This window comes from Pseudorca crassidens, chromosome 9 (assembly GCF_039906515.1).
Source record: "Pseudorca crassidens isolate mPseCra1 chromosome 9, mPseCra1.hap1, whole genome shotgun sequence".
Taxonomy (NCBI): domain Eukaryota; kingdom Metazoa; phylum Chordata; class Mammalia; order Artiodactyla; family Delphinidae; genus Pseudorca; species Pseudorca crassidens.
In genome coordinates, this window is record NC_090304.1 from 63576255 (window position 1) to 63590620 (window position 14366).

The 14366-nt window shown below is 44.8% G+C and overlaps 1 protein-coding gene across 9 annotated transcripts in view; it reads right to left on the reverse strand.

The window, feature by feature from the left end:
- Nucleotides 1-14366, reverse strand: part of LOC137230686 (synaptotagmin-like protein 2) — a 109757-nt gene that overhangs the window by 57700 nt on the left and 37691 nt on the right. For 8 of the 9 annotated variants that reach the window (XM_067750560.1, XM_067750557.1, XM_067750559.1 and 5 more), the window contains exon 2: nt 7460-7957. In XM_067750560.1, the coding sequence (XP_067606661.1) occupies nt 7460-7560 (101 nt within the window). In that variant the 5' untranslated portion in view covers nt 7561-7957. Of the gene's footprint in view, nt 1-7459; nt 7958-8061; nt 8276-14366 lie in introns of all 9 variants that reach the window. The other variant, XM_067750552.1, reaches the window with a different exon arrangement.

Sequence of the window (14366 nt, forward strand, 5' to 3'; positions counted from 1 at the left end):
GCTCCATCACAATGGCAGTGCCTCCTCCTAATGAGGCAGGCCACCTCATCTCTTGGTGGATTAGGGAAAAGCATGATGAAATACGGCATCAGCCACCATCGTGTTGAAGAAGACCACAAACCCTCATAGCATAACAACTCCCAATTTCTCTTCATGAGATTATTTATTCACTTATCTTTGTTGTTCACCGGAAAGGCACTTTGTAAGGGTCCTTATGCAACTCTTGATCTGCTTCTGCCTAACTGACTGTCTGCAAGCCTCTGATTCCATTAAGCTTTCAGTGCACAGTAAGCCCGCACCATGTGAGGCGGGCTCATTGAAGCACATGGCCCTTCATAGTAAAGCCGTTACAGTAAAGAATTGAGGTTGGGTTTCTGGCTCATTTCTTTTCAAGTGGCAAAAGAATAGGAAATTCTTTCAAATTCAGTAAGTGCTATTTATATATCTCCTATCATGATAATCACTACTAGGGTAAATCAATCTCTTTTTCTAGCTTAGTCATTTGGAATATTTTACAGATGAACCCATATGTTATGACATCAAAGCCCAAGTTTTATGAAGGTGTAGATTAAAAAAAGAAATCCCGCCATCTAGGTGGTGCTGTCAAAATCTTCTCTGGGGCTTCCCTGGTGGCGCAGTGGTTGAGAGTCCACCTGCCGATGCAGGGGACGCGGGTTCGTGCCCCGGTCCGGAAAGATCCCACGTGCCGTGGAGTGGCTGGGCCCATGAGCCATGGCCGCTGAGCCTGCGCGTCCGGAGCCTGTGCTCCCCAACGGGAGAGGCCACAACGGTGAGAGGCCCATGTACCGCAAAAAGAAAAAAAAAAATCTTCTCTGTACCTGGAGACTATTATGCTTAGTGAAATAAGTCAGACAGAGAAAGATAAATTCTGTATGATATCACTTACATGTGGAATCTAAAAAAATAATACAAATGAATGTACATGCAAAACACAAATAGACTCACAGGCATAGAAAACCAACCGGTGGTTACTAAAGGAGAGAGGGAATGGGGGAGGGGCAAATTAGGGGTACGGGACTAAGAAATATAAAGTACTATGTATAAAATAGATAAGCAACAAGGATATATTGTACAGCAAGGGAATTATAGCCATTATTTTGTAATAACTTTTAATGGAGTATAATCTATAAAAATACTGAATCACAATGCAGGACTAATATAATATGAAACATAATATTGTAAATCAACTATACTTTGATAAAAAAATTAAAATAAAATCTTCTCTACCAGCCCATATTGATCTCTCAATTTTCTTGAACTCTAATTGTACCAACCAAATTAGCACTTGATTCTCTCGTTGTTGTACCATTTAGTTGAAGTGGGAAAAAGGTAAGTTTCTTGACACTCACACTTTTTATACCTTACCGTCCTCTCCACACGTGCATGTTGTACTTAGTAGAGAGCTAAGGATAGAGAAGATGCTCAATAAACACCCATGGGCTGCCACTGGGCAGAAGTGAAGGCAGAAGAACACTCAACCCAGAGAAGACACTGTCCAGTTGGTCCTCCAGGCAGAACATGCTGGTCACACCCCATTCTTTCAGCTAATACATACAAAGCATGTGTTCGGTACTGGGCCTCACGCGTGGCACTTAACATGCATCATCTCATTTAATCCTTACAATTTCACCATGATGTACAAAGAATTCAGTCAACTGCAAAAGATGGCCATCTTGCTTTCTCTGTATGGTAAAGGCCATATCTGTTCATTTTTTCGTTCAACAGTTCATTAATTCCCTATCATATACCAGGCATATGCTTGGAATTGTACATAAAAAAGTTAGTCCACAGCCCTAACTGCTAACATCAACTCCTGCGGTGCAGAGAGAGTGTGAACACTTTCAGAGGAAAGCCAGAAGAGCAGTGGCGCCCTTCATCCTGCATTCAACATTTTTCCTGCTTGTACTCACGTAGCACACCCCAGCTTCTAGCTATTCATCATGATGAGGCAAAGGCCTAACATCATAGACAGGACCTGGTCGATATTATCTGCTCAGCTATGCATAATAAGAATCAGCAGACTGGCCAGAGAGGTTGACTGATCCATTCCCAGATTTTTTTTTAACCTTTCAGTATATTCTGGGCAAGATGGTTAGACTACAAGATTTGAAAGTACTCTTAGATGTCTGTTTTGAATGAGAGAATGTTTGTTTTGAATGGACCTTAGATAGTTACAAATGGCCTCACTTTATAGATGAAATGAGGCCCAGAGAGTTTAAGAGGTTTGCCCAAGGTCACACAGAGCGGGGACCGGAAGCCAGCCTGACTCCTAGCCAACGTTCTTTCCACTGCCCCATCATCCTGCCTGAGAGAGCCAAACATGATTTTGATTTCTAAGATGGCTATCACACTTCACTCTTTCTACAAAGGCATTCAACCTTTGATAGAGAATCTGAAAACAAACGCGTGAAAATGAAATAAATTGCAAAAGTTCTTTACAGCGGAAAACAAGAAGAAACATGCATCACTTGTGCTGTGGACACACCACAGATCCCCACAATCTGCTGCGAGGCAGCACAGTGTGTGGGAAGCACAGGCTTTGCAGTTGCATAAGCAAGGTTTCAATCTTACAGGGCACTTAACCTCCTCCACTCTATTTCCTCCCCCTTGTTGAGTGGGTTCAGCTACACTGCTGTGCGGATGAAAGGGGAAAACGTGAAGCTCTGTGTACAGTGTCAATCCTGGACAAATGTTGGTTCCTTTCCCCTTTGCTTTCACAGAAAATGCCATCAGAGGTCCTAGAAAGCAGTTCTTCAATGACAACTGCCTTTGTTTAAAAGAAAGTAGGTCTTAAGGCAGCAGCTGAGGATCATAAGATGTGGTCATGGGCTTCCCTGGTGGTGCATTGGTTGGGAGTCTGCCTGCCGATGCAGGGGACGCGCGTTCGTGGCCCAGTCCGGGAAGATCCCACATGCCACGGAGCGGCTGGGCCCGTGAGCCATGGCCGCTGAGCCTGCGTGTCCGGAGCCTGTGCTCCGCAACGGGAGAGGCCACAACAGTGAGAGGCCCGCGTACCACACACACACAAAAAAAGATGCGGTCGTGGTTGAGATGGTGTCTACTGCAAGAACGCCCATCACCCTAGATGTGGTTGTGTGTTTATGGGATGGGGGATGTGGTGCTGGCAGTGTACAGACACACAGCAGCAATGATTTCCTGCTGGCAGTGTGATGCAAAGCACAGGAAATACCACCTCCAGAGTGTGTCACTTTCAAACCCTAAGAGACTAAAGTTACATCTATGTATGTATGGTGGTGTTTCTTTAAAAAAGGAGGACAGAGAGGGAGGAGGCAGCGGGGAGCGAGAAAAAGAATCCATCCTGATGTCTGCTTCACTGCTGGTTTGTGAAATGTCTCCAGCTGGTAGTTAGGAAAGCAAGCTGGGTAGTGAGGCATGGTAATAACTGGGCCTAGCACTGTGGTACAGGTAGGGAGGCAGCATGAAAGACAGTGACCTGGAATTGCTTTCTTCTAACAGAACCCCCGAGATACCACAGTAGATATTCCCTTGGGTTCAAATCCACATTCTACTATTAACAGGTTGAGTGATTTGGGAACTGGACGCTTCCCTTGTTTGACACTCATTTTCTCATCCATGAAATCAGGATGGGAGGTAGCATAAAGGATAAATCATCTCCAAAGTGCCCTGAAAGAGCTTGGATGTGAACAAGTCAAAGCACTGGATAAATCAGGAATGGCAAACAGATTTCAATTTAAATCCAGCTCTCATCAACAGCCATATTGTAAAGGACTCTGAGGCAGTGTCTGGTCTTAGTGGGCAGCAGTGCTATGATCCATGAGCAATGTCCTCACAGCTACAGGAGGGTTCTACTCCAAAGCCCATAATGAATTAGCATTTGAAATAGCAGTCTGAATTTTAGTGGCAGATTTGCCTTTCTAATGATGTTTTCCTTAGGCTAATATTAGAATTATCTAATTTATGTTTCTAAAGTCATATACTAACTTGGAGGAGGACTGGGGCATTGTAAAATCAGGTTAGGGAAACAAGGTTGAGATTTTAAATTTGCGATTGATAATCCATTAAATGGTTAAATGGTAAATTCCTTGAGCACTGGGACCATGTTTCAATTACCCTAAAATTCCTTCCATTTGTTCAGAGAAGCTCCCTAGACTTAATGAGTACTCAATTAAATTTCACTGTATTAAATAGTTGAGAGTTTTAGGAGTAATTTCCTTCTAAGGAATCAGACCGCTGACCAGAGAATTCTGTCCTTTTTTAGAGGCATAGGTGGAGTGGTGAATGAGGGAATTAAAATGTATCAATCACCTACTATGTGCTAAGAAGATTAAGAATTATCTTACTTAATCTTGACTGTAATTCTTTGAGTTTGGTACTAGGGTCATTCCCAGTCTCTGAGTTGAGGCTCAGAGAGGTCAAGTAACTTGCTGAATGAACCGTAGTTGATCAGTGGTGAGGACAGGATTCAAACTCACGAAGTTTTGACTCAAGGTCCACGCTAGGGCCCTTACTGTTCTTCTGAAAAAGCAATACCAGTGTGCAACATGGGGCAGAAGGAAAAGCAGTAGACCAAGAGCTTTTCTTATCATGGCTTTGGCACTGACTAGCTGTGTGACCCTGGGAAAGTCACTTCCCCTCTCTGGGCTTTTCCTTCATTATCTGTAAAGTGACTGATATGGACCCCAAAAATCTTTCCAGAGCTGTCAGGCTATCACTCTGATGGAAGAGCTAGAGACAAACAGCTGCGGGATGGTGACGGGGCTGAAAAGCAAAAGCCCATAGAATAGCATTTTCAGAGACCAGAAACCTAGTCATGGTTCTACCAGCCCAGGAGCAGACAGCCTCAGAACCAACCCAGGTTCCGTCAGTCCTAAAACCAAGGGTGTCAGAGTTCCATTCCTTTTGTGTGGAGCAGGTTACGGGTTGGGCCTCTGTCAGTGTCCACAGGCTATGGGCCTCATGCCCATCTGTGCCCCCCGCACACAGTCACTCAGTCCTGGACCTGCCTGTGGCCAAGTCCACATGAGCTGCTTGGTGACTAATTAGGAAGGCCCCCAGAATGGTAGCAGTAAACAGGACTTGACTCACACCAGATTTTCACCACCCCAAGCCTTCTTCCTATCAGCTTACAAAAGCAAGAAACAAGGGCAGCACCAGCAGCAGCTTCCGAAGCATCCTCAGAAACAGTGCATGGAAGGAGAATCTGCGAAGTCCCTGCTACAAACGGACTCACAGCATTCCTGTTGTGGCTGCAGACTGGCTGGTGCTAGTGGCTACACACACACCCCTTACTAGGCTCAGTTCCAGGCAGAACTTTGAATTTTTTATTTTTTATTTTTTTTGCGGTACACGGGCCTCTCACCGTTGTGGCCTCTCCTGTTGCGGAGCACAGGCTCCGGACGCGCAGGCTCAGCGGCCATGGCTCACGGGCCCAGCCTCTCCGCAGCATGTGGGATCCTCCCCAACTGGGGCATGAACCCGCGTCCCCTACAACGGCAGGTGGACTCTCAACCACTGCGCCACCAGGGAAGCCCAGAACTTTGAATTTTTAAGTATATTTTCAGCAATTACTGTAGATGCCTGAGAAACACCTCCACTCATCTTATACAGAATCAGAGAACTACAGGGAAGACCCAGCAGCCTGGAATCTCTGGGGTCAAGTAAATACAGAAGGGAGGGAGAATGAATCTCTCTTCGTAACCTGGCTAGATAGAGGAAACAGAATTACAGACCACACGTAAGGTCTTGTAAGTGGGAGGAATCAAAGATCGCAGCTCGCCAGGATTCAGAGTCCCCACATCCTGAGGCAGGAAGAGGGACAGGACCCGGTGCAATCCCAGCTCCACTGCTTTCTTTCCCATCCTCTCCATCTTATCTTCCGAGAGACTAAAGGAATTCCCATTTCCCACTATGCTTGAAAAATCAACTAATATTTTCTCTGTGCTGCCCCCTCCCCTTCTTTCTAAAATAGGTCTAACGGTCTTCCCAGGATGTCCTGTCTGCTATAGTTTTCTTAGGGAGGGGAGGTGGAGTTAGTGAATGAGTACCTGAGGGCCAGGATTTAGTTCTCACTTCTGACACCTACGGACTACATGAGCTTGGGTGAGTCACCTGACCTGTCTCAAGGTCAATTTCCTCACACATCAAGTGGGTGTAATTACATCCCACCCTGCACCCCCAACTGCACGAGTGTTGTGAGCTCAGAAGAAATAAAAGTCATGTAAGCTCCTTGCAATCTGTTAAGCACTATCGATATATGAATTCTTGTTAGTAGCCATAGTTAGACACTCTGGAGTGCTTGAAGTGAATTTCAGCATGTTCTTTTATAAAGCACCCATGTTCAAATTAGGGTCAAAATATGGATAACGAAATATGGGCACAAATAACTCCATTATTCATGATCCTGCTATCCTAAGAAGAACAGGGCTTATGTTCCTTTTGGATAACTCCTAGGTTGGGGATCATGCAGTTAATATGACTAACTCACATTCAGGAAAACTTTCGCTGCCTTCAAGGCCCCAGATCACAAAGGCAATAGATGGCAGGGCTTGGACTCAAGCCCACTTCTTCAGCATTCTGACCTCACGCTCCTCCAGCCCCGCAAGTGAGTGAAAGTGGTGGGAATGCTGATGTGGAACATTTGGGTTCCTCCCAAAGTGAATAGCGTGTCAAAGTTGCCACTCCTTCTTATGGAACACAAATGAAAAATTGGCTCAGTCAGAACTAATTTCAATTGCTGTTGAAACCAATTCAAACATTTCTGAAGATGGGCAAAAATATGAGCTACTTCTCAATTTATTTTCTTCTGAAAACTTTAGAAATTAAAAATTTTTTCTAATTTCATACATGATCCATTTTTTAAGTAGATTCAGTTTAAAAAGTCGATATATATGTGTGTGTTTATATATATATATATATATATAGAGAGAGAGAGAGAGAGAGAGGTAGATGTATATATGTGTTTGTATACATTATTTCATTTTTAATCCAGTGTTTAATAATTTAAAGGAGTTTAGTTAGGTTTTTAATCAAAACTATTTCTGGCAGGAGTCCTATGGGATAAATTAAGAGATACGGGGCTTCCCTGGTGGCGCAGCAGTTGAGAGTCCCCCTGCTGATGCAGGGGACGCGGGTTCGTGCCCCGGTTCGGGAAGATTCCACATGCCGCGGAGCGGCTGGGCCCGTGAGCCATGGCCGCGGAGCCTGTGCGTCCGGAGCCTGTGCTCCACAACGGGAGAGGCCACAACAGTGAGAGGCCCATGTACCGGAAAAAAAAAAAAAAAAAAAAAAAAAAGAGATACGGAGGAGAAAGTTCTGTCCAGGAAATAAACCTAAAATTGGAATCCGTTAAGTCAGGCTCCAAGTCAGAACTACCACTTAAGGTTGAGGAAAGAAAAGTGTCCCATCTTCTTACAGACTGCCCATCCTCCCATGCCCGAGGACCCGTTCGGCCTCTTACCTGACTCTCTCCTCTTCAGCCCTCTTCAGGGCAGCATCCCGCTGCAGAACCTTCATGATGGCCTCCTGCTCTTCCTCTGTCAGGAAGCTTAAGTCGATCATTTTGAAACGTGTACACAAAAATGACAGAAACAAATATGACTTAAAATTCTCAAAGCTAAACAACAGTTACTGTAGCCCAGATGATCAGAAGATGCAAAAATGAAATGAAACGATATCTTGTTCAGTTCTTCAGCAAAAGTCTTCTATTGGCTGGGTAAAAGTTTTAGGTGGCTGATAGCAAAATCCTCAGCGCCCTTTCCCTCGAGGAAGCAGTGGTCTGTGGGATGATGTCAAGAAGAGGCTCTCGGGATGCTGCATTCCTTGCCAGACAGGTCACTTGTACCTACAGCGGCATTCCTGCTCACGCCCCCTCTCCTGGACCAGTCTGAGCACAGTTTATTCTCCTTCCGTCCAACGTCAACTTGATGAGAGGCAACAGCATCTGAGCATCACCTACCTGCAGAATCGTGAGACAGTAAACACCACACAGTGAGAGGCAGTTCCTATAAGCATTGCTCATTATTTTAAGATTTAAAGCATGTCTGGGGGTAGAAAACTGACCATGTGAGATGGTGTCTGAGATCAGGGAAACCAGTTCTGCCAGCTTCTTGAGCAAATAGAAAATGGGTCATGAAATATGCTTCAACTCAATTCCGGACCGCCAAGATGGAGAGTGCACAAAAACGCCTGTCAATGTTTAACCATCCACAGAGGGAAGAGATGGTTGCAAAAATGCTCACTTCTTCTTGCATAGGGACATTCCACTAGAGTATATCTGTGCTCCGTAATGACAAGAGAATTAGTATTGGGTAGAGGTAATCTGCACAACAATGGGAATTGTTATTCTCCACTTAGTCCCACCTCTAACTTTTGCTCAACCTGGAGCAACTCACCTAGCTTGTCTCCCTTCATTTCCAAGGAGAAAGAACGCTTACTGGTGTTGTGTATATAATCTGGGGGAATGGAAGAGGCAGAATTTCAAAACTCCTCAACATTCAAAGTGAGCATTTTTGCGTAGAACCATGGGCAAGAATCCTATTTTCTTTGAGGCATTTTAAATCCATGAGCAGTGAGAAGATGAGACCTACAGAATGCCACAGCCAGGTGGAACTTCAGAGATACTCCAGGATCGGGGCCCTTTAACAAGCACAGTACTGCATATACAGTAGACACTAAAAAACATGGGTTTAGTAAATTTTAAAGCAGCCCTACTTAAGAAAATACAGTGTGTACACTAGTAATTTTTATGAATAAATTCTTTGCTCTTTGGCAAAACAGAATTACTAAGAAGTACTCGCACCACTACTTGCTAACGACAAACCATTAGGCAAGTTACCTAACCACTCTGAGGCTCAGTTTCTCATTAGGACATCCTTCACAGGTTGTCAGGATTAAATGAAATAATGAATATAAAAGAGCGCATAGCTTGCATCCTGTACCAAAAATAGCTAAAAATATATTCTAGCTTCCTTTCTGAGTTCACACTTTTGTCCCATCCAGCTGAATAAGAGTGTACTGGTTACATAATTTCCTTTTCTCTTTTGTATCTTTCTGATCTCCCCCATGAAGCTTGGACTGCGTAGGCAGGTACTCAGGTGACCTTTATTTTATCTTCCTGTAGCTCTTTGCATATTGCCCACAGTGACGACTCAAATAAATATTAAGACAACACTTCACACTTATTTTTTTTAATTTGCACGCACTTGCATATGTTACTGCCTGCTTGTTTGTCTTGAAAAATAACTCATCCTTCAAGATGAAAGTCACCTCCTCTAGGAAGCCTTCCCTCACTCCCATAGCCAGAGTTAAATGCTGTAGTAGATTCAATTATTACTAACTCTTCACTTCCTCCCTGAAACAGAACTATACAATCATGTTGCCACTACAGTAAGCAGAGTATTCATCCCTATCTTTCTGGAGGTGGGATTGGCCTGTGACTTACTTTGGTCAATGGAACGTTATAAATGTGATGCAAGCATAGTCTGTGGATATGCTTGTGTGGTTTGGCTTGGCTTCTTGTACTCTGGCCATAGACCACAAGAAGAGCTTGCCCCAGGTAGCCACTGCCTCTTCAGTCAGGGTCTCAGAAAAAGAGATACAAGAACAGACCAGAACCTCATCCACCTGAAGCAGGGTCACCTTAGCTGGTCTGTAGGTATTGAAGCAAGAAGTAAATATTTTTTGTTGGAAGCCACTGAGGTTTGGGGTTGTTATACAACGAACACTTTTGTAGCAGGAACTTGACTAACACAAAAATTTTCTCCTCCACCTACGTATCTCCACTGTTATAATTATCTGTCTGCTCTCCATCTCTCCCATCTGACTGTGAGTCTCTCAATGTGAAGAAATAAGTGAATGAGTTGGGACTTCCCTGGTGGCGCAGTGGTTAAGAATCCGCCTGCCAATGCAGGGTACACGGGTTCGAGCCCTAGTCTGGAAAGATCCCACATGCCATGGAGCAACTAAGCCTGTGCACCACACTACTGAGCCTGCACTCTAGAGCTCACAAGCCACAACTACTGAGCCCGGATGCCGTAACTACTGAAGGCTACGCACCTAGAGCCCATGCTCCGCAACAAGAGAAGCCACAATAATGAGAAACCTGTGCACTGCAACAGAGTAGTCCCTGCTCACTGCAACTAGAGAGAGCCCATGCTCAGCAATGAAGACCCAACGCAGCCAAAAATAAATATATAAATTAATTAATTTAAAAAAAGAAAAGAAATAAGTGAATGAGTAAATGAATTAGTGAACCTAATCCAAATAGACAACTTCACTACGGGATGGCTATCTCAATTCTTTCATGCACAGTAGCTTCCTTTCATGTGCAGTAACTTCCTTAGATCTCAAAGGCTGGCAAGGAAATAGATTCAGGCCACATTCTTGGAACCATGTCCTTCGTGAGGCATCACACTGCCTCCCAGGTTCAATGGGAGATTGTTTTTAAGTTCAGTGAGTCGAGGACAGGAAGAGAACAAAGGAGAAAAACAACTTAAATTTTCCAGCAGTGGTAATTGGCAGGGGGGCTAAAGGGAGAAATGCTGGTTTCCACACCTTCAAATAGAACTATAAGCTAACCAGTGCTTCTGTGTAAAAGCTTCTAGGGTTAAGTTTTTCCTAAAACTAGGCTATTTGGTGAGGCAAAGGGCAATGTCCTTATTTTACAAAGAAGTGAAGGGCTCGAACCCTTGACTCCTAATTGGGTACTGGGGAGTTACTACCCAGCCAGATCGTGGGAAAGCTCTCAGATGGCAATCAAGCCTCTTCAGTACCAGGTGACCCCCAACTCCCAATATTCTGGATGATATCTATCATGAGAGCTAGTCAATTTCATTCATTCATTCAACAAACATTTATAGAGAGCCTATTATGTGCCTGACACTGTTCTAAGCCCTGGAGATACATTAATGAATAAGACATTAAAAACTTCCTGTCCTTGTAGAGTGTATATGTCAGTTGGAGGGGATAATGATCAAACTAAATAATAAAAACATAAATAAAAAATAAAAACAATTATGTAACTTTTGGGAAGGTGATAAGAGCTCTGGAGGAAAACAAAGCTGGAAAGGGAATAATAAGGTGAGGGGCATTAGAGTTTTACAGAGAGTGGCTAGGGTAGGTCTCATTGAGAAGATGGTATTTGAGCAAAAACTTGCCAGAGATGAGGGAACGAGCCACGCAGGTATCAGAGGGTCCTGAGGTGGGAGTGTATTTGACATGTTCAACAAACTTCAAGGGAGCCAGTGCTGGAAGGCCAGTGTGCCAGGAGGAGAAAAGGATGGAGCGGGCCAGAAAGGAAATAGGTCAGACTGTATCGGGCTTTGCAAGGACTGTAAGATTTCTGCAGCAGCAATAAGGGAGGGCAGAAAAAAAAGAAGGTAATAGGGCTTCCCTGGTGGCGCAGTGGTTGAGAGTCCGCCTGCCGATGCAGGGGACACGGGTTCGTGCCCCGGTCCGGGAAGATCCCACATGCCGCGGAGCGGCTGGGCCCGTGAGCCATGGCCACTGAGCCTGCGCGTCCGGAGCCTGTGCTTCGCAACGGGAGAGGCCACAGCAGTGAGAGGCCCGCGTACCGCAAAAAAAAAAAAAAAAAAAAAAAAAAAGAAGGTAATAAATATTTACTGGGCACCTCCTAACGCCTGGCACTGTACATATATCATCTCATTGGATCCTCACAAAGATCTGAGGGAGGTATTTTGTTACCTTTGTTTTTTAAATGAGGACCACGAGGCCCAGGGAGGTGTTTGCCACCAAGCTTGTGTGTGGCGGGGCTGGCATTTGCCAGTGGCTTTGTTAGAATAGGTCACTCCGATATTGACATCTCATTTAATTCTCCCCTGCACACAGATCCTCAAACTGGGGAAGCAGAAAAACGCTCTTCTGTCTGGCTGTGGACCTTCTCTGCTTAAGCATAAAAGAATCACTGGCCCAGAGCTGGCTGTCAGCATGGAGGCAACCTCAGTGCAAAAATTCGGGAGGGATGAATCTTGGCAACAAGGATGCCTGACGTGTTTACAGAAGGAGTAGCTCCCGGGATGAGCAAACAGTTCTCCTTAGGTTCAGCCCTCCCTTCCATCCTCCTCATGCTACTGAATATGAATACGACAAAGCCATATTCCCAGGCTTGAAACCCTTCACCAACTTCCCACTGTCCACTGGCTAAGGCTCAAAGTCCTTACTGTGGCCTGTAGGGCTCTCCGTGAACTCACACCTGCTTTCTTCTCCAAGCTCTTTTCCTGCCCCACTGAACTTTTTCAGCTCCTTTTGCCTTCAGGCCTTTTCATATGCTTGTCCTGGCTCCTAGAATACCCTTTCCTGAGAAAATACCTCTCGGGTCTCAGGCGAGATGTCACTTACTGCACAGAAGCCTTCCCCATCCTCCCAAGGCCAGGTTAGGTGCCCCTCTGGGGTGCTCCATGGGCACCTAACTTCCTCACTCAGGATACTCACCACACCATCTCGAATCCCATCTACTCACATCTGTCCTCCACTAGTTTATGCGCAAGGCCAGGGCCTCTAAGTGCTTTGTATGCCCACCCATCACCTGCCACTGTGGCACCCATCTACGTACGAGGCACTCAGGTATTTCATACGTGAACACGGGTGGAAGGGGACTGAGCTTCCACTTCCGCCTTAACGTGAACCTGGCTCTAGGGTCCATCATTGAAAAAGCAGGTCCATGTTATTCACTGGGTTCCAGCTCCAGGTCCTTCACCATGACTGTCTGGTTTAAATAAATTACCTGACTTCTCCAAGCCTCAGTTTCCTCACCTGTATGATGGGTCTCTTCACTCCTACCTTCCCTTCCTTATGGAAATACTGTGAGGCTCTGGCGAGAAGGAAGAAAGTGTCGAGGACAAGTAAGGAATGGGCAGCAATAGGAACAGCGGCTAAAAGGGAAATGTGAGGGCTCCAAATGCAAAGTGTGCTTAATTCAAATGTTCCTTGCCTCCTTTTGAAATGCATAGAAATACCGGATGACTATGTTGTATAACAGGAACTATCATAGTATTGTAGGCCAATTATACTTGAAAAACAAACAAACTCACAGAAAAAGAGATTTATGGTTACCAGAGGTGGGGATTGGGAGAGGGGCAATTGGAGGAAGGCAGCCAAAAGGTACAAACTTCCAGTTACAAGATAAATAAATACTAAGGAGGTAATGTGCAACCTGACAATTATAATTAACACTGCTGGGTGTTAAATATGCAAGTTGCTAAGAGAGTGAATCCTAAGAGTTCTCATCACAAGGAAAAACACTTTTTCTATTTCTTTAATTTTGTCTCTACATGAGGTGATGGATGTTCACTAAACTTACTGTGATAATCACTTCATGGTGTATTTAAGTCAAATTGTTACGCTGTACACCTTCAACTTATACAGTACTGTATGTCAATTGTATTTCACTGAAACTGGAAGAAAACAAACAAAATATTTTGCATGTGTCAGCCCTGCTATGCCACATCTGTAAAAGCCTATACTCTTCTCTTTGTCAGCTGTCCAAAAGGCCTCAAACAGTTGGTGTTTGCTTTTGACAGCAGCAAAGAGAAGAGCTAGGCTTGCAGGCCTAATCTCCAACATTCTGCCAACCAAACCCAGGTTAAAATCTGATTAACAGCAGCATTCGTTCCCCCAACTCTCTCTGCACCTTCTCCTTTCCCAGATGGCTGCTGCTGTACCAAAGCCTGCGGGCCTCAAGGAAGGGAAGGAAAACTTAAGTAGTGACTCTCACATGATGAGGTTTTCAGAAGAGAAGCAAATTGTTCTGACAGCCCCATGACATCACAACAGTCTGAAAGCAAGACAGCGTTCATGTTCTCCCTGAGTCTGCTTTGTTGAGAGAAAGATGAACTTCCTCCTTCCCTCAGGGGTTCCTCACATGATGTTTTCTAAGCCTCTCACTATCTTGGTCATTTTTCTCTGGGCTGAAAAGTGAGTAGGTGGTGTTAAGACCCTTCATACACAGGAGGTCAGTTAATCACTCTGCCCACCCAGTACGGCAGGTCTTCTCCACATCGTGCAGATAACATGGGGCTTGAGGAGTTAAGTAACTTGTCCACAGTCGTTCAATCAGAATGTGATTTGGACCCAGGGCTGTAGGATTCTAAAGCTGCCGCTTTTAATCTTTCATTACACCCCTCCCCCCCTCATTCTCTGAGAAGTCACACAGCTAGTTAGGCACGAAGATGAAACTAGACCCCCAGGTGTCCTGATGCCCAGCCCAGTCCTGTTTTCACCCAGCTGTCCCTCCTTCTGGATGCCCTACTTTCTTCTTTGTCATTTCCTATGAGTGAATTGCACTGGCCCTCAAAGCACGGCATGCTCTGCAGAACTTATCAGCAACAGGAAAATGATTGGGCCCTTTG